This window comes from Nannobrachium achirus (genome assembly GCF_963921795.1).
Source record: "Nannobrachium achirus genome assembly, chromosome: 13".
Lineage (NCBI taxonomy): Eukaryota > Metazoa > Chordata > Actinopteri > Myctophiformes > Myctophidae > Nannobrachium > Nannobrachium achirus.
The window spans coordinates 32,530,597-32,550,345 of record NC_137833.1 but is presented as its reverse complement, the minus strand read 5'-3'; the positions used below and the strand labels follow the sequence as shown (position 1 = coordinate 32,550,345).

At 40.1% G+C, this 19,749-nt stretch overlaps 2 protein-coding genes across 2 annotated transcripts; one reads left to right on the top strand and one right to left on the bottom strand.

The window, feature by feature from the left end:
- Positions 1-268: 268 nt before the first annotated feature.
- LOC308296661 (uncharacterized protein) lies at positions 269-6,742 on the top strand. The gene is made up of 8 exons (XM_080739988.1): positions 269-409; positions 1,146-1,315; positions 2,260-2,467; positions 3,631-3,728; positions 4,292-4,406; positions 5,131-5,255; positions 5,402-5,516; positions 6,447-6,742. Exons 1-8 carry the CDS (start codon positions 367-369, stop codon positions 6,620-6,622), a joined length of 1,050 nt encoding a protein of 349 aa, XP_080596114.1. The 5' UTR covers positions 269-366; the 3' UTR covers positions 6,623-6,742.
- A 1,364-nt stretch (positions 6,743-8,106) lies between these two features.
- LOC308297595 (coiled-coil domain-containing protein 172-like) lies at positions 8,107-18,517 on the bottom strand. Its single transcript, XM_080741092.1, has 8 exons — positions 18,416-18,517; positions 16,639-16,724; positions 15,472-15,588; positions 14,831-14,996; positions 14,186-14,287; positions 13,741-13,843; positions 9,079-9,166; positions 8,107-8,369 (listed from the first exon to the last, which is right to left on the bottom strand). The coding sequence occupies exons 1-8, from the start codon at positions 18,492-18,494 to the stop codon at positions 8,343-8,345; spliced, it is 768 nt and encodes a 255-aa protein (XP_080597218.1). The 5' UTR covers positions 18,495-18,517; the 3' UTR covers positions 8,107-8,342.
- Between the last annotated feature and the right edge of the window lie 1,232 nt (positions 18,518-19,749).

The window sequence follows — 19,749 nt, the reverse complement described above, 5'->3', positions numbered from 1 at the left end:
ACGTGTAGTACCAGCTCCCCCTTCAGGACAGAGGAGGACACACACAAACAAACAGGGAGGGGAGTGTAGATGCCAAAAATAAATTAATAATTGAACAAAATAAATTTAAATAATACATGCACGCACGCGCGCACACACACACACACACACACACACACACACACACACACACACACACACACACACACACACACACACACACACACACCGAAAAGTACAGTATTGGTCAATGCTGTAATCTAAGTACATTATTGGTCAATGCTGTAAACTTTGCCCAGCTCACCAGAGTCCTGTAAATAAAGCTGCCTGTCAATATTTTCCTCTGCTCAGTTACCCTGGAGAGAAGATCTTGCATGTCAAACAGCCATGACAATGAGAACATTACTGATTTACCTGTGCTCACTAGCAGGTAAGAATCTGTTAATATCCACCTTTGAATTTAAAAATAAAATGTGTGTGTGTGTGTGTGTGTGTGTGTGTGTGTGTGTGTGTGTGTGTGTGTGTGTGTGTGTGTGTGTGTGTGTGTGTGTGTGTGTCAAATGATTGTCAAATGTCGGCATTTGGTCCAAAATACAGTAATATCACTTTTAAATTGTATTGTCCAGCTTTAATACTTTGCAGAGGTGGAAAAAGTACTCAGATATTTTACTTAAGTAAAAGTATCAATACTGCAATGTAGAATTATTCCATTCCAAGTAAAAGTCTGGAATTCAAAACGTACTTGAGTAAAAGTAAGAAATATTGGCATCAAAATGTACTCGAAGTACAAAAAGTAAAAGTACGAAATGTTTGAAAATAGCCGATCTACAAGCTCACAACGCGTCGCTTCGTGACGCGTTGTGAGCTTGTAGATCGGCTATTTTCAAATAGCCATGGTATAAAATAGGGCTAAAGTGGTTTACGTATGTTTTATAATATTATAATTTATATCTGCAAAGTAAATAGTAACTAAAGTTGTTAAATAAATGTAGTGGAGTAAAAGTACAATATTTGGATCAGAGATGTAGAAGTAAAAGTATTGGTAATTAGAAATACTCAAGTTAGTACAAATACCTGAAAGTTGTACTTACTGTAAGTACAGTACTTAAGTACATCTACTTACTGTAGTTACTGTACATCACTGATACTTTGAATCTTCCCAACAGCCACAAATCCAGTATCAGCCATGGATGTTCATGCACCAGCAGAAGTGATTGTGGAGAATGGAACCACAGGAATACTTAAATGTTCTTTCAAGTCATATGAAGCAGTCAGTAGTTCTGCCACAGTGACCTGGAACTTTCGACCAACTGGATCTGATTTAGTTCCCTATACGGTAAGACTGTTTGTCTAATATGTTCTCTTTTTACATTTTCCACAACTGCTCCAATTTAAACAATTTTCCTGCTGTCATTTTGATATCACTGACTCACGGAGTGACCATACAGCTGATTTTAGTTTGTTGTTGTTGTTTTTACAAATGATGACTTAGTTCATATGGGATTGGGATTGTCTATTGGCAAGGATCCCAAGATGAGTTTCCGTTTAAGAGCTCTGAGTCAAAATATCAATGTAGGCTATTGATATCAAAAGGATTGTTATGATTGATAAAATCCCAAACGTACTCTTCAGTTTAGGTCTTCGTGTCCCTTTTAGAAGTAGAAAAAAAGCAAACACTGTTGTCATATTAATTGGTCTTTGTTGCGACTGTAGGTCGCTACTTAGTATGAAAACCTCCAGTATGTCTGTCTGTCTGTCTGTCTGTCTGTCTGTCTGTCTGTCTGTCTGTCTGTCTGTCCATCCGTCACTCTTTTGACATCACAATGACACCTCATCCCAGCTCAGCAGAAGGATATACAATAGCTGACCTGTTCTGACATCACAAAAAAAAAAGAATTCTGTCCATGTACCTCTTATGCCCATATATGGAGATCCCTGTGCCCATCTGCATCACAGTGTGTGACACCTCATTCCAGCACATTCATATTTGGGAAAATATGGCCACATTTGGAAATGCCCATATATGGACATGTGTCAGTCTCATGACCCAGCTGTCTGCTGTCATCCAGGCGGATGCGTGCACACGCCCATGTGCACGTGCCCATGTGCTCTTAGGGTGTCTTACTGGTTTTTATATGCCTCTTTGCTCTTTTGTATTTGTTACACTTGGGTTTCCATGAACAATTAGAGATATATGGGAACTTGAGGGCTCAGTGTCTTGCTTAAGAGCACTTCTTACACCACACCTCTTAACTTTCATCCCACCCTTCATCCATGCAGGTATTCTACTACGGAGGTGGGAAGGGTTTTGCATCTGAAGAGTTCAAAAAACGGGTGCAGTTTATTGGAGACTTTAACCAGAAGGACGTCTCCATTCAGCTACTCCTGGTGCAGCCCAACGACGAAGGCACCTACTTCTGTGATGTGATGAACCCACCAGACGTATTTAGCAGGCCGTCTGGCACAGAGCTCAGGGTCACTTTGAGAGGTACTGAACCAAAGCCACATTTTATTGCAAAGCAATACGTAACCATAGTTTTGAGATGGGAGAGAGACATCACTGTACTGTACAGTATAATCTGTCTCACAAACACAATGCTGACACCTAGGCCTATGTTGTTTGCAAATCCAAGGCAATGGCTGGGATACTTGGGTTTAGAACCACTGGTGTGGCACACGACTGGTTGTGACCTTGAAGATTGTCAGATTAAGTGCTTAAGAAAGAGAATGTGGGCTTTCTGTGTTGGTAGGCAGTTGTTAGGATGTTGATGGCTGGATACTAGTATTACAGTTTCTAGGCTGCTTTAGGGAGAATTTAGACGGTTGCTCAGGTGCAACAAGTGGTTTCCACTGATCAGTTCAGTGGTGGAAGAAGTACTCAAACTTACTTTGACATACTTTTTTCTGTTCTGTATTCAGAATTGGCATAAAAATAAACGTACCCGTAATTGCCGGACTATAAGCCGCGGCTTTTTTCACATGTTTTGAACCCTGTGGCTTATACAACGGTGCGGCTTATATAAAGATTTTTTACAGCTAACGGCCAGTTAGTTCATTTTACAATGGTCTTTAACAAGGATTTATACATAGATTTATACAGCTAGCGAGAAGCAGGAGGGACACCTGCGGCTTATAGTCAGGTGCGGCTTATATATGTAAACATTCGTTGTTTTTTTTTCCCCCTAAATTTAGCTGGTGTGGCTTATATTCAGGTGCGGCTTATAGTCCAGCAATTACGGTAGTATTGTCCACTTAATACACATAGTATAAGTACCAAAGTAAAAGTCTTTTTTGAAAATAGCTGATCTGCAAATTCACACCATATTCTGATGTGATGTGTTGTTATAGTATAAAATAGTGCTTCATTGGTTAATGTATGTTTTGTGTTAATAATCCAAATCTACAAAGTAATTAGTAAAGCCAATGTATTTCCCAGACTGATACTGATTGGTTCAGTAAATAACCCATTGATTATACTCACAGGCTCTTCCAATCCCAACTCAGCCGAGGCAGCACAGCCCACTGGGGCCGCTGCCACTTGCTCAGCATGGCCTTATCAAATCACCTCGATTCACTCTATTCCCATCTACATGACTATGTTGTGTAAGCAATACTTTATTACCACACAAATACTTTGTGTTTGCCTTACAGCGTTGCAGTCAATTCAGGCCTCTGAACAGGATGAAAGTACACATGGGAACTGCTCAACAGATGCTCAGAATTATGAACACCTCTCCAGCGAGCTCCAGGTAAAGTAATGTGTGTGCGTGCCGCTCACTGCACTGATTTGTATTAAACAAGGTGTGAAACTGAGCACTGTTCTAAGGTTACCTTATACAGGTTTCTTTAGTCCGTTTCAATGTGTTTAGCTTTGTTTCTCTGACCTTTTGAATGTAGCACTTTGAGATCTGTCACAAATATAAAGTGTGCTACCAATAGAATGTATTATTACCCCCCTCCTGCCCCCCACCCCTCCCTACCCTTTCCCTTGTCTCTCCCTCCCTCGCCCCCTTTCCCTTGTCTCTCCCTCTCTCCCCCCCTTCTGCCCCCCTCTCTCTCATGGCTCTTTAGCCTTTGTAAAGTGTCTTGAGATAACTTGTTATGATTTGACAATCTAATAAAATTGAATTGAATTGAATTGTGTAGCTTGCATCCCGCAAAATAAAACCATCCACCTAGGTGCTTCCACTCGTGAGTGGGGATATGTTTGTCACCCTTCTCAAAGACACAAATAGACAGACAGACTATCATCCACCCTTCCTTCCTTGCATGCACAACAGAGTGAGGTGTTGTGTCTGATTTTGGCCAACAGAAGGTGCTAGAATGCAAGGAGTATGTGCTTCCTCAGTGGAGCACTGAACAGACTGCCAAACTGCTCATCTCCATGAGGAATCTGGCCAACAGCATACACCAACAGCAACTGAAAGGTAAAACAAACAACCAGCCAGGGAACCAAAAGGGGGAAAGTGGTGGTGGTAGTAGTAACAATTAATTTAGTAGTTAAGAGGTTTGTTTATATTATTATTTCAGCCATGAAGCAGTGTTGCAAGTTACTATGGAAAGCTCCACGGGCTGTCCCTGTGTCACGTCACGTCACAATTTTGCCCCTACTCTTATCTCCGCCACCGTTGCCCCTATCCATGCCAAACTTTGCACACACACTCCTTGGCCGATTCCTGATTTCTCACAGGGCCCTCTCTTCTAGCGCCACCATCAGGCCGATTTTAGCAAAACACATTTTTGGACACTGCTCCTAAAGATTTTGCCCTAATATACACGCAAAGGCGGCACACAGTATCTCTAAAGTCATGTCATCAACATGGATCTGTCCCATTTGTGTTTGTGTGTGTGTGTGTGTGTGTGTGTGTGTGTGTGTGTGTGTGTGTGTGTGTGTGTGTGTGTGTGTGTTTGTGTGTGTGTGTGTGTGTCCATGTGTACGTGTGTGTGTGAGAGAGAGAGAACATTTATTTTTGTATAGAAATCAGTGAATGACTTTGCTTTCTAACTTTCTAACTATATATTATGCAAGGTATCGATGCCTGATTTTGTTTTCCTATGAAAATGTTCATATAATTTGATATGACAATGGAATTTGGTAAATCTAAAAACGATTAATGTTTAATTATCTTTCTTACCTACCATAAACTGTAGCCTGCCAAGAGCCAGACCTTGGCAACCAGACCAGCAAGTGCCCTGACCCTATGGTGCCTGATAATGGTGGATTGGCATGTGTCACAGTCAACAAGCATCGCTACTGCAAACCTATGTGCAACAACGTATGTCCTGCAAACAACGTTTACATATTGACATTTTAATGAAAAACAATCAAACAAAGCAGAACAGACTTTTAGCTATTGACACTTAATTATATCTTGGATAAGCGTTGGCAGGCATTCACTCATTTCTCTGTCTACTTCCACAGGGCTTTGACTTTCGTTTCCTCAGGAGAAGTCGATTGTATGAGAGGTGTGGCAAAGACACTGGATTTTCCTGGCAGTCTGGGTACACAGGAGGGAACAGACTTGCAGACTGCATCGGTAAATCACTTATTTTTTATTTTGCTCTTGAATTGTGTTCAACAACATTTCCCCTGCGTCTACTAGGGTATTAACAACTTGTGTAATGAAGTCGACTGAGTCGACTTCATTACACAAGTCGACTCCCACCAGAGAAAGTCGAAAGTTGAAGTTAAAAAAAAAAATCCTTTGTATCATTATTTTTGCTCCATGCATCCGTTCTGTACAGCATTCAAACAGTAGGATTGCTTATGGTCAAGGACGGAATGATCCAATGTTACAGTGCTACATTACATTTGATATAACATGGTTCTATTGTGAAAATAGCAGATCTACATGCTCACAACGCCTCGCGATGCGAGGCATTGTGAGCATGTAGATCGGCTATTTTCACAATTCCTGCCTCTATATATTTGACAATTTAGACAATGTTTAATTTGTCATTTTATAGGTATTAAAAAGTCCTTAAATTGGCCCTTAAAATTAACCCTAACCCTTTAGAATTGTGAAGATAGCCTCTATATACTTAAACTTTATGTTGGTTTGTTTACAGTTGAGTGAGAAAATAATGTTGCACATTAAGTTAATCATCTGAGGACCCCCCAAAAAATTGGGGGGTTGTGTGTGTCAGTAAAAAACTCAACTTTTTACTGACTCAAGTCAACTTGCAAAAATCAGGTTAAACAGAAGCAAGATTGATCCTGTGTTTCTTATGGCACAGAAAGAAGCAGGTCTTTTCAGACCTTTCTATGATCTGTCAGCGTTGTATTGATTTGTCTCTTGTCTTACTTTTTCAATAGAATAGATTCCACATTGACCTCAACAACCTTAAAAATGCATTGAACTTCATGTTTTATATACTAGATTATTCCATAATGAGCTTCAAGTTGAATTTGATTGCTGCTCCCAGTCTCCCATTCACTCTCTCTCTTGTTCCCTCCTTCCCTATAGAATCATCCATCCGGGTTTCAGGGGGTGCAACAGCATACTTCCAGCAGGACTGTCTGACAACCCAGAGCAGCAACTCCACCATCGAGACATTTATCGCTGAGCTGAAGGAACAGGGTGTAGCCGTAGATGGAGCAACGAGCTACGCCTGTCTTGCATGTGGACGACCGGCCGTGTGAGAGAGAAAGGCACACTAAAATGAGGACATGACAAGCCCTGTTCAAGCTTGTAGCTCTATTGTCTACTCTACTGGCACGTTTATTAAACGGGGGTACTGGTGTACTCGAAGTGAAACTCAAGAGTTTAAAATCTTTTCTCTTTTTGGTCTGATATTGGTTATGAACAATTAATCCCACGTTCATAAGATTTGGAAACTAACATACACATTTGAAAAGTATTTTACAAACAAAAGTGTGAAACGGATATTCCTTGTGTGCTGGCTACTTCATTGTTTCATGATATTATTGATCTGTGCACCGTAAAGACTTTATTTAATTTGGATTGTTGTAAGCTTTCTGCTCTGTTGCAGTTAGAACCAACAGCCAATATACAGTATATTAGCCACATACCAATACAGAAATAAGCAGAAACTATATCAAATAAAATGTGTAAAGAATATTCTGTGCTGTTGAAGGAGGTATTCAGCTGAAAACCTTGTAGTGAGGGTACAGAGAAGAAAGTTTGAGAACCACTGCTCTATGTTACACTGAGAATATGACATCTTCTTCATCTTCAAAACATTATTGTGTAAATAGTGTTGTGTGCATACGTGTAGCCTACAGTTTTCCAGCATACTTATATGTAATGACACTAAACATTTATCTGATTTCACATGCTCTCAATTTGATACTATAGTATACCCAGTTTGCATAATGTCATTGATTAAAAATGGGTAGAAGATATAGTAGAGGAATGGTTTCAAAGAAAGAAAAAGAAGAAGAAAAAAACTCATATGTTAGTGGCAGTTAGCCACTACTTACTAAAATGGAATGTTATGTCTGATTACTTTGCTGAGGTCGCTGGTGGAGGTCAATGAGTCAAATGGGATTTCAGGAGCTCAGTAGTTACAGTATTGACATCCCAAAGCAATCCATAAGCAGTCTCTTATCAGAGGCAAAAATGAGACAAGAGAATGATCCTGCCAGACTACACTCCATCTTATCATCAATCATGGTAATTGACCCAATCAATGGGTCGTGAGTGTTACCCATTTGTGGGTCGTGGATGCATTTTAATGGATCTCGAGTAAATATCAGGGTTAACAAAATATTAAAAAAGGTAGATCTATAAGCTCACAACATGTCACAATGCAACATGAACAGCTTGAAGATTTTATTTTTTAATAGAGCTTAATTCATAATGTATTAGTGAACTTGAGACATTGGTCTGCAGGATTACATGAGTGGTAATGTTACGGATTTACCAGTATATGGTAGCAAAAAAACAACATAACCAATTAGGACAGTTATGTTCTTTAATGTTGAATAATTGCAACTATTATACATAGCAGACATATATATATTGTCAAACACTAACACATATTATTTACTAACAGCAACTGCGGAATAATTGATTGGAAAATTGATATTTTGCACATCAGTGACATAAGATGTATAATCATTCATTTATTTGACTATAAAACAATGCTGAAATTATCCACTAGAGGTCAGCATACAATCACTTTCTTGGTGAATTTGCACTATTGGATAGGGACACAAACATGCCTCTTTCCCTGACCAACATACAAACTGACTAAAACAAAACTGTGAGAGTGTGTTAACAATTTGATTACTGGTCAAACATATGGATGAAAACATTTGGTTTGATACTAGTACAGACGAACAATGATCATCAGTTCATCAGTGTAGCACGTCCAGCATAATCACAACCTAGACACTTCTACAGTCTCTTCTGGCTGTCTAGTTTCTAGGAAAGAAAAAAGGATAATAAAACACATTACACCAAAGCAAATAATACTTTCCTGTACTGTGCGTATGCAATCCAAAAGTGTTCCACTTCAATTTGGTCCTATAAAGCCCTTTGAGACTTTAACATGAGTAAGGACTAATACGTTGAATTTAAAATAAATGTATCTGCTTGTGTGTGTGTGGGGAGGGGTCAGTACTCCTCCCTATATCCTGTCTGGGTGACTATATCTATCATATACTGTATGTTTGAATGTATGTATGTGTATCAGGTCATACGAGCGGAGCGGAGAGTAGAAATGCCGCTCCCCGCCCTAGAGGGCTGTCGTCCCGCTCGCTAATCGCTATGGTCGGCCACCGCGCCGCTCCGCTCGCCCGGCTCCGCTCGCCCGGCTCCGCTCGCCCGGCTCCGCTCGCCCCGCTCCCTCGCTTAACCTGATTCGCGCATCTCTCACTCCGCGCTCCGCTCAATTCGTTCACAGCCAAAACAGAAAAATAAATAAAAGTAGGCCTATTTTGCTGCGTGTCTCTCCTTTGCCACAAGCGTTCCCAACCGTTCTGCACCGCTCGTATGCAGAGGTGTGTGTGTGTGTGTGTGTGTGTGTGTGTGTGCGTGCATGCGTGCGTGCGTGCGTGCGTGTATGTACAGTGTATGTGGACTATACTGTTCAGTATGTGAGCTTTCTTTTTCCATGAAACCAGCTACTTACTGCCTTCAGGAACTGTATTTCTGAGCGGAGTGCCTCTCGCAGAAGTTCAAGCTCTCCATCTTTATGAATCTCCAGCTCCCTCTTCACTCTGTAAAAACAAACCAACCTTTACGTCACTTTGATTACTCCACGACTCGACACCGAGCACGGCACTCCCTTGGGTCGGCTGGGTCGTTTGGTCAGTCAGTTCTCGAGATACGTGAGCGACATGCAGACATGCAGACATTTAGGCCAGATTTACACTGGCAGCTAAATCCAGCCTGAATCAGATGTGTGCCACATCCAGATTGGAATCCGATTGGTTTAAATGGTCACATGGTCACAACAAATCAGATTCCAATCTGGATGAGAGAGATCTGATTCAGGCTGGATTTGACTGCCAGTGTATATGGGGCCTTAGCGCAATTGCAAGATGACCTCAGTATATGACGCAAGTTTTATTTGGGGGAAAAGTTTCAGCCTGAGCCGACCTCCAGTGACTTCCAGTATAAGATAACTGTTTTAAAAAGTTACATTTAAAAAAAAAAACATATTAGAAATAATACTTCCTTATCCTACTGGCAGTGTGCAGAAGAAATTTGGCACTGATCGGTCCAGTGGTTTGAGGGATTAGCCTTGGACACAGACACACACAGACACACAGACACAGACACACACACACACACACACACACACACACACACACACACACACACACACACACACACACACACACACACACACACACACACACACACACACACACACACACACACACACACACACACACACACACACACACACACACACAGTCTGTCCGTCTGCTCTTCTCCTACAGAGCCATACCATATAAACGCGTCCAACTAAAAAGAAAATGATGACAACAGCAGAGAACAAGTTCCAGGCGATGTTCTGTAAAAGAAGAAAAGGAAGTACGAGGAGAATTGAGCTTCCTTCATTCAGATGCTCTGCTCAGTGAGTGATACCATGATACTGATACAAAATAACTCTACTGACTCAACTGAACTGCACAGTCAGGGGTGTCGCACCAAATTATGGGCTCTGGGTACAAGGATTCACTGCGGGGCCCCCATGAATGTTCTTCATAGGGGGAGGGGGTTTAACCCATTGAGACTGGGAATGCATTATTATGCATTACTTTGTGCTTTAACTATTGAAAAATTGCAGATATACAAGCTCACAGCACGGCACCAAGTGCCACGCTGCGAGCTTGTAGATTTTTTTTTTTGCAAGCTTGCTATTTTTATTTTCTTTATTTTTAATTGTGAACATTTGTGCAAGTCTTTGAATATTTCAAATCCTGTTTCCCATCTCAAAATATTTTGTTCCAGGGACCCCCTAGATGCTAAATCTGAGGAAGAAATGTTCGCTTAAAAATACATCTATTCAAAGATTTGCACACATTTTCACGACTTCTAAAAAATAGGAGATCTACAAGCTCGTTGTGAGCTTGTATATCTGCTATTTTTCAATAGCTAAAGTATATAATAATTAGGGCCCCCTCCACCTTGTGCCCTGGTAACTCAGTCCCACTTTCCCACCACTTGTGACGCCCCTGTGCACAGTACATGATCAGTGACACCCCCCAGGAGCTAAGCAGCAACTCTGAACTGCACTACCAGGGCAGACATGACTGCAAAACAGAAGATCTCCATAACAAACATACAGTATATAAGACCTACGATACGCAGGTGAGTTATTACAGTACTTTGGTTCAAACATCTGCAGATTCTGCACAGATAAATACAATGATTCTATGTGATTGTTTTGATTTTGTACATCCTTCAGCTTTGGTATTTCTCTGTCTACCAAACATGGACATTTTGCATTATTTTGTGCTCACCCAGAGAAACACCCAGTGATTTAGTGGCAATACATCAATATCATTAAAGTAATACTCCACATAGGCTTTTTAAAGCTTGTTAATACAGTGAGTGATCTTAGGACAGCCTCTTACAAATTACTGACAGCTAATTTAGATGGTTAAAATAATCAAATGTGAAAGGATTCTTTAATGATGACATATATGCCAAGCATATTTATAATTATACAAGCAGCTTTTGCTTGGCACATGTCCCTGCTGTATGACAGTGAGTCACACACAGCAGTTCTGCACAGTTAACACATTTTAAAAGACTCTGGTACTCGTTCAAATTGACATGCGCTCAATTTCCAGCAATCAATAAGTGGGGACTTAAATATACGTTTTAAAAGGGAGGCAGCGGTGATTGAAGACCCTGATTGATGGTTTCGGTTCAGGATGGATGATCATAATAGTGAGTACGAGGGGTCTCTCTCTCTCTCTTTTCCAAAGCGACATCCTCAGCACTTCCCAAAGGCTAATCAGTCTGCGGGTAATGGAGGGGATTTGTGGATGAACAGGACATGCTTAGCACACACATGATTTAAGACCAGAGGTCTGGGGGGAGACGAGAGAGACAGGGGAAGAAAACAAGGAGATGAACGGAGAGAGAGAAACCTGACAAGTGAATGAGGAACAGGCGAGCAAGGATAATGGTGTGGACTAGGGATGGATCATGGGAGGGAGCATATGAAAATTTCATATCACGATTATTGTGACAAAAGAAATCATGATTTACGATATTATCAAGACAATCAAAATCCATTATACTGGGGCGGAACATTTGCCAAAAAATAGTCGATCTAGCTTGTAGATCTGCTATTTTTTGGCAAAGATATTTGATAGAGTGAAAAAAATACTGTATCAAGTGCGTATATTATAAGTACCTTTTACCAATTATTGAGGGTTTAAGTGGTACCGGATATGCAGCTCGGCAAATAAAAGGTGAATTGATCCCTGTGCATGACGGAGGACGATATCACGATAAATTAAATCTCCACGATACGATTATCGTGAGTGTTTTTTAACACGATAAACGATAATATCGCGTATCATCCCATCCCTAGTCTGGACTGTTTTGCATGTCAGTTTATGAAAAGCTGGGCCTAGTGGCATCTATGATGAGGGTTTGGGCTTTTTTATGGACTTTGTAAATCTGACTAATAGAGTGGGGTGGGTAGGGGGGTTGTCAGAGGTAGTAGCAGGGGCAATATAAGAACGACCCCTCGTTTCCTTCCTCGAACTAACAGTATATTGATCTCCGATCCTTAATTAAATAAAGGAAGAGTGTGTGTGGAGAGCCGGGGTGACACTCATCCAGTAGGAAAGATTAAAATGAAGCTCCTCAGCTCCTTGCTTTATTATGGAAAGAACGCAGGCACATTGCCTACAACAAAAATACTACCTGACTGTCATTGTTCACGTTGGGAAAAATCAAAACTTCTGGCCAGTATTTAATAAATCACAATTCTACTAGTACTATTATCCATTTGCAAACTGAATGAACTGTTGAACATTAACAACTATTTTCTTGGCGGCATAGATTGGGTTGCGTTGGGAGAGATAAATTACCTTTTTCATTACATGAACATCCCACATACAGTACATTATTGTATTGGCTTAGGTCCCAGGTGATGTGTTTTTACCAAGGAAACAAAAGGTTTCATTTTCAGTCCATAATGATGTATGATTTGACCGAAACTGTTATTCATTGGTAAGCAGTTGTTGTGGCGGCACGGCTGTGACTCCCCACCCCTCATTCATTTTCCCTTACAAGCTTCCCTGCATCAATCACATTAGGCTTACTTCCCATTTTTTTCTTAGTTGCAATGTTGAATGAATGAAGCAGGCAACAGATCAAAGCCTTAATTAAAGTAAATGGCCTTAATGCTTTGTTATTTACACTTCTAGATCCGGACTCTTGCCAGAATGGTGGGAAAGAGAAAGAGAAATTGATAAGAGGGGCGGGGGTGTCCCGGTCTATTCAGCACTTCTCACAGGATGATTGGATTCCTGACAGTGGAGCGGACCTCTATTGTACATAAATAACACTAACATTCTAATGGGCAGATGGCACATTGTACCAGGTATGTGTTGTTATAAGTGTGATCTCCTATTTAAGTTTCAGTTCCCTTTCTCTGGCTGCTTGTTTCACTGTGTGTACATTTACCGAGTAAACCAGGCCATTAAGATAATGGCCTCTAAATAAAATTAGATTAAAATTATGTCACGCAAACTATTCAGAATGGTTTCTGTGAATCTGTACAACATATTTGCTATACAACATTCTATGCAGATTTAGGATGGATATTGTACAAAACTGCATATTTTTACCAATTAAAATCCTATTTCAGCTAAATGTAAGATATCTGAATACTCCAAAGAAGCATCCTGATATAAGAACACTCGCCATGCCTTCTAAAGAAGTTGAACACAAATATTCAGATCTAAATTGGGCATAATGTGTGTCCATGTGAGTGGATGATGCTAAAGCCCATTAAGACCGGGAATGCACCTCTGTCACGCAACCACTTTAACTACTATTCTTTTATACTTTGGCTCTTCAAAAATAGAAGATATACAAGCTCATAGCGTCATTAGCGTGGCACCGAGCGTCCCGCTATGAGTTATTTTTGAAAAAAGAAATTGGGCAAATCTTTGAATATATTCTTTTAAAGCAAACATTTTTAACTCCACAGTCAAATACTAATAATTCTAGGGTTCCTTGACATTAAAAATAATATCACCACAGATAAAGACATTTGTAGGTATTTTTCAGGTCTTAATGGGTTGATGCTCACCTAAGACAGGTGCTGTCAGTGAGGTGCTTCTGGCTGACCATCACACTCTCCATTCTCAAAGATTCTGTCATTGCTTCAGCTTCCCTCAGCTGACTGTACAGGTCTGCAGTCAACAACAGCCAGGCAAGCACACAATACGCTCACTGACATGACATACAAAGTTCTGGAGCACATTCTCATCGCTTTTCAAAACACACATTTGGTGCTGTCTTCACATCTCACATCAAATCATTGTGAAAACTTGGTGCTGGTGAGCTGCCGTCAGTAACTTCTACAACTTACACGGTGGTAATGCTAGATAGAAAGGTTTGGCAATAAACTACAATAAATGTCTACTCAAATAAGGAATCGTGTAAATAGAAATAACATCGTAATTCACATACTGCTGTCTTTTTTCTCTATATATTATTATGATTTCAATCTCTGTTGAAGTGTGGTATGCTACCTTTCTTGATGTTTTCCAGACCCTGTAGTTCAAGCTGGAGAGCTCTCTTCTCCTCCTCAATGGTGTTCATATAACTGTTGCTCTGACTCATCAGCTCCATCTCTAAATGCAGAGGACGATTAGGAAGAGGACAGAGGAAGGAGAAGGCAATTGCAATTTGTCAAGATAATCACTATATTTTAAGATTTTGACAACTGCAGAGCTACAAGCGCTGCATTGTAAACAGACAATTATGTGTGTAACATCAACAATGTTATCATGATGAAGCAGCATCAATGTAGTGTTGATTCGAAATTGTGCCGTTTGTTCTGACTATTATCCAAAATGGCTGAAATGTTTCCTGATGTTTAAGCTGGTGATTATTTGAATTCTGTTTAAATGATCTTTAACTGTCTGTTATGAAGTATAAGCAGTTATAGCATAATATGTGTGTTCTCTCTGAGTTGGAACACCAACAGACAAATCCTTATGACATGGTTGCTGTGGCTAGTAAAACTGTTTACACTATCATACCCCATTTTGCCAGGTAAACACCAATCATTTGGATGGCCTTCCTGTTGCATTCCAAGAACCTCATTTGGTTGGTATGGTAGTTCATGTAACCCATGCAGACAAAACCCTTCCGTTTTGTGCCCTGGTTCTCACCTCTGTATAAAGAGTCCACTTCTTTCTCCAGGTCCAACACCTCAGAGTGTGTCTGGCTCTCAAAGGCTGTCTCTCTGTGTCCATGCAGACTGAAGTCACTGTTGAATGTCTGGATGTCTCTCATGAACTTCTCCTGCTCTTGCTTAGACTCTGTTGCTAGCTTGTACTGGAATACACAAAGACAAATCCTGTAAAGGTTTACCTGTAAGTGTTTAGTTTAACTTTACTTGAAAAAACCAAGATCATTTGCTTTTGTTATTTCTGTGAGAGTGGATCCCCATGTTTGAGGCTGTGTATCTCAAATGTGTGTATCTTCTGTACTACTACCTACCTACTATTCACCAGTATTTTTGCGTGATTTTAGGGCAAATTATGTAGGAGCAGTGTCCAAAAATGTGTTTTGCAAAAATCCCACTCAGCGTGTAAACCAGGGAGCCAGAATAGTAAATCTTCGTTCCTCCGACTTTGGGCCCCCACTGTTGTGCTCAGATTCGTTGGCAAGCCACAAGGGGCGTGAACCTTTTGCAAAAACTGGGGAGCATTCCACTCCTCGCCCTCCTCACAGTACAATGATAGCATTCAGGTTAGAGATCATCAAAGTTATGCTTTAAGCACAACTGTTGAGACATGAAGTTACTTACTTGGTGTTCCTCAAGGTGTTTCTGCTGGCAAAGGAGTTCCTGCATCTGTTTCTCCATTTGGTCTTCACATTTCCTTGTGAGATCATGCTGCAGTTTCATCTGAGACAACTGCTGAGACTGACAGACATGTAGAAGGTATTTATGGATAGGGAGGAAGACTGATGGGCAGAAAGGGAGGTTTATTTTATGGAGCATAAATAGAACTGAGAGAAATATTATGCGCAAGACCGATATGCAGATGACACCTGCGCTTTGATTGGAAACACTTGAAATGAAATTAACTCAAATTGAAATTGCTCATCTCTGGGTTACCATTAAAAAAAAGCAAGGGATCACCCTTGTGCTGTGTGTGTAAATATAGTACATCCCACTGTCAAACATTTCTCACTGAAACCACATCTTTGCTTCCTAGGTAATTATACACCTCAGAAAGAAATGTCAAATCAGAGGAAATGAAGAAATTCATGGATATTTTTCCAAGCTGCCTCAGGCATGACACTTGCAGCTTAGTGGATGGACACATCCATAATACTTCAAGGATAACGTGTCAATTGGTGCTTAGGCTAAAGGTGTACACTGAAATACATTTATACTCACAAATGCCCATCAACCTTCATCTTTATTAGTGTTTGTTTATTATCTTGATAATAAAAAACATCTCTAACCATTAATGAGTAAACAGGTATCAGTGACCTTTGTAATTCCACCACGTAGTTTTCCTTTCTGCTCTGCTGTTGCTTTGGTCAGCCCCAGGAAGAGCATAGCAATATTTCTGAAAGGTCAATGAGCCTGTCTTTGACATTATATCTGACACATGCTAAAAGGCTTCCTACAATAATACTAATGTTATCCGGTGGAAATTAGCCATTGATTTTACAGTGGCACTTGCTATCGATCCTTCCACATTGTTGATGAAGCAACAGGGATAGATTAAGTGGTTTAATCATAAAGCAGATTAACTTGTCGATATGCCAATAGGCTCTTTTTCACCTCGTCTGTCAATAGGGTCTCCCTCACATCTGACTGATAGATTCTGGGTTTAGTTGGTTTCTAGGGGTCTAGGCTAGGGGACAACAATTACTCTAATACAAAGCTTATTATTACCCTATGACCAACAATAAATAGGCTGTATTAATGCTCTTATATATCTACCTTATATAGCCTCACCTTTTCATCAAGCTCTTGGTTGGCTTTTTCATACTTTTCAGTTGAGGCCTTAATCTTCTCATGGTATCTGATGATGGTCACTTTGACTGAAATGGCAAATATGACAAATATTGATCAATGACTGACAGGAGAGCACTGATGCCCATATCACACCTGCACCTGTGATATTACATATATTTCATGAGAATTATATATATATATATATATATATATATATATATATATATATATATATATATATATATATATATATATATATATATATAGCCATTCTTGGGCTAGGGTCGCAGTCGCACTATATTATCTACTGTAGATCAGCTTGCCATACCTCAAAATGCAATTAACATGACTGAGTTGTAGGCTATTATATTTAAAGCTGCATTATGCATGTGTGTGTGTGTGTGCGAGCATACGTATGTGTGCGTATGTGTGTGATTGAATAAAATGCTGTTTAGTATGTGAACCGTCACAGCTTGACCGTCTGTCTGTAACGCCTGACACTGTGGTCCCCCTGACACATCACTGTGACATCACACAGTGATGTCAGATCCTCAGAGCAGGGATCTCCATATATGGGCATAAAAGGGGTCTCCATATATGGGCATAAAAGGGATTGTATGTATGATGTCAGACGACAGAATCCATATATGGCCAAGACAGAGGGCCAAGACAGATGGTGGGTACCGTCACTTTTTGCCCTTAGGCGTCTAGTCTTACTGGTAAGATCTACTGCTTCAAGACATATCATGGGCAGGCTCAGTGGTGGAAAAAGTACACATGTTTTACTTAGGTAAAAGTATCAATACTGCAATGTAGAAATACTCTTCTCTGCTACGAGTTAAAGTCCGGAATTCATAATTTACTTGAGTACAAAAGTATCTTTTTGTTGGCTTTGCTTTTGCTTCATTTATTTGCCATTTGAATGTAGCACTTTGAGATTTGTTACAAATAACATTTATCATTATTATTATTATTACCCGTATTGACAAAATGTAGCCTACTTAAAAGTACCAAAATAAAAGTAGGCTACTCATTGTGCAGAATGTCTCAAGTTCAAAATGTATACAAATATTTTGAAAATAGCCGATCCACAAGCATCACCATGCATTGTGAGCTTGTAGATCTGCTATTTTCAAATGGCCGAACTATAAATAGGGCTTTAGTGACGTGTTTTGTAATAGCCTAACCAAAATCTACAAAGTAGGCCTAACTATTAGGGTAACTCAAGTTTTCATACACTTGTAGTGGAGTAAAACTAAAGTAAATCCAGTAAAGTAAAAGTGCCTCAAAATTGTACTTACATTTTAAGTAGTAGGCCTAACAGTAGGCCTACTTACTCAAGTAAATGTACTTAGTTACTTTCCACCACTGCAACCCATGCGACCAATATAATTATAGGTAACGTAGCCTACTGTAAATTAGCATATGGTTTCAGGCGGCTGCTGTGGTCTAACGTTCGTAGAAAGAACAAAGTAAAAAAAGAAATCTTACGCTGACTCCTCAAAAAACGTCTGTTTGGTTTTAGTGTTTACTTTACACCAAAATAAGTGGTTCATGGAATTATGTGACTCTAGAGTGTGCTGTCTTCTATTTTGTTTCATTGACCTCATTTAGCAAGCAAGGCCACACTGCGACACTGGCTGGCACTGCACATTATTCAATTGATCAACGATTTCGGTGACACTGGAGCCAACTTGCCTGCATTTTCTGCTTTGCAAAGCTAGGTAGGTAAGTAACTTTGGTCCTCATAATATTACATTGTATTTCTTACACCTACCTCCTTGGAGTTTCTTTGTCTTCTCAGATTGCTCCTGTTCATTTTGGAGAATTTGTTTAAAAAAGGTATCCAAACTCATTGTTTTAATTAAGCGTAAAATGCTCAGAGGTTTAATTCTGAACTCCAGCTGTTTGTGAATGTGTTTGTAAGATTTCCCGCCCCCAATTTCACATAGGCCCCGCCTCTAGGCTACTGCAGTGGTTCTCAAACCTTTTCATGTCAAGGGACCCCCAAATTTACACTTATTAGCCCGCAGACCCCCATTTGAAAAACAATATGCCAGGGACCCCCATTAGAGAAGAATTGTATGGCTCTAGCAGTGATTCTCAACCATTTTAATTTCAAGGACCCCCAGTTTGACATGCATTAGGCTACAGACCCCCATTTAATGGTATTTATATCTCTGAGACCCCAATTTATAATGTTAATTTAATTCTGAGAGTGTACAAATGGAACCAAACACTCTCTCTTGTAAACTCTCTGAGTTGCATCATTTGGTCCTAACTATCATTTAGCTGGGGACCCCCTGGAACTCCCTCAAAGACCCCTGGGGCTCCCCAGACCCCACTTTGAGAACCAATGAGCTACTGTATATCTATGCTCCCCCCCTAATAATAATAAACACCACCACCAACAACAACATCCTAATTAATATAATGAAAAGTTTGCATTATCATGAGACCAAAGACTGACAAATGGGTTTGCTTAATTGATATAGTCCTGACCTTGATAATATTGCTGTCCATTAATCCTACTTGCCAAAGGTAGTGGTATTTGGACCTTTGGCTTATGAAAAGAAACAGTTTTGTTCTCTTTTTCTTTGAGATAATGTCCAGTGATGACAAGTCAGTTGAATGTTAACATACAGATTTTTCAACATAGGCTAAATTTAGGGGATTTCTTTTTTTCCAGACCTTGTGGGGATAATAATCAGTATGTCAGTCTGACCACCACTTTGGTCCAAGACAGGATTTCTGTGCTCCTTCAATCATAATCCACAATGGGAATGTTCCCTACTGATTATTTTTGGGCCAATTGCACACACGTGATATCTCAAAATCAAATAGACATCTTGCCATGAAATGTAATACATTCAAGTTGATCTTTAATGATTTTTGTGACCTATGGTCTTATTATTGGCAGACATAGGCCTACAACACTGTAGGCCCTACAGTATGGGTCCATCGGTTCATTCATTGGTCTAGACTAGACTCTAGCCACCACTATGGTCCCTAACAGGATTTCCATGGAATGTGCTGTGCAACTTCATGATCCCCAGAGGATGCCCCGACTGATTATTTTTGGCCAAACTTTCTACTTTCCAAGTTATCTCA

Excerpts from the sequence above, each read along its gene's own strand:
- LOC308296661 (XM_080739988.1), top strand. The coding sequence starts at position 367 with ATGACAATGAGAACATTACTGATTTACCTGTGCTCACTAGCAG. Across the intron at positions 1,316-2,259 it reads CTGATTTAGTTCCCTATACG|GTATTCTACTACGGAGGTGG; the intron begins GTAAGACTGTTT and ends TCATCCATGCAG. Across the intron at positions 5,517-6,446 it reads CAGACTTGCAGACTGCATCG|AATCATCCATCCGGGTTTCA; the intron begins GTAAATCACTTA and ends CCTTCCCTATAG.
- LOC308297595 (XM_080741092.1), bottom strand. The coding sequence starts at position 18,494 with ATGAGTTTGGATACCTTTTTTAAACAAATTCTCCAAAATGAACAGGAG. Across the intron at positions 9,167-13,740 it reads ACTGACAGCACCTGTCTTAG|AGTGAAGAGGGAGCTGGAGA; the intron begins GTGAGCATCAAC and ends TTGTTTTTACAG. Across the intron at positions 8,370-9,078 it reads AAATACAGTTCCTGAAGGCA|AAACTAGACAGCCAGAAGAG; the intron begins GTAAGTAGCTGG and ends TTTCTTTCCTAG.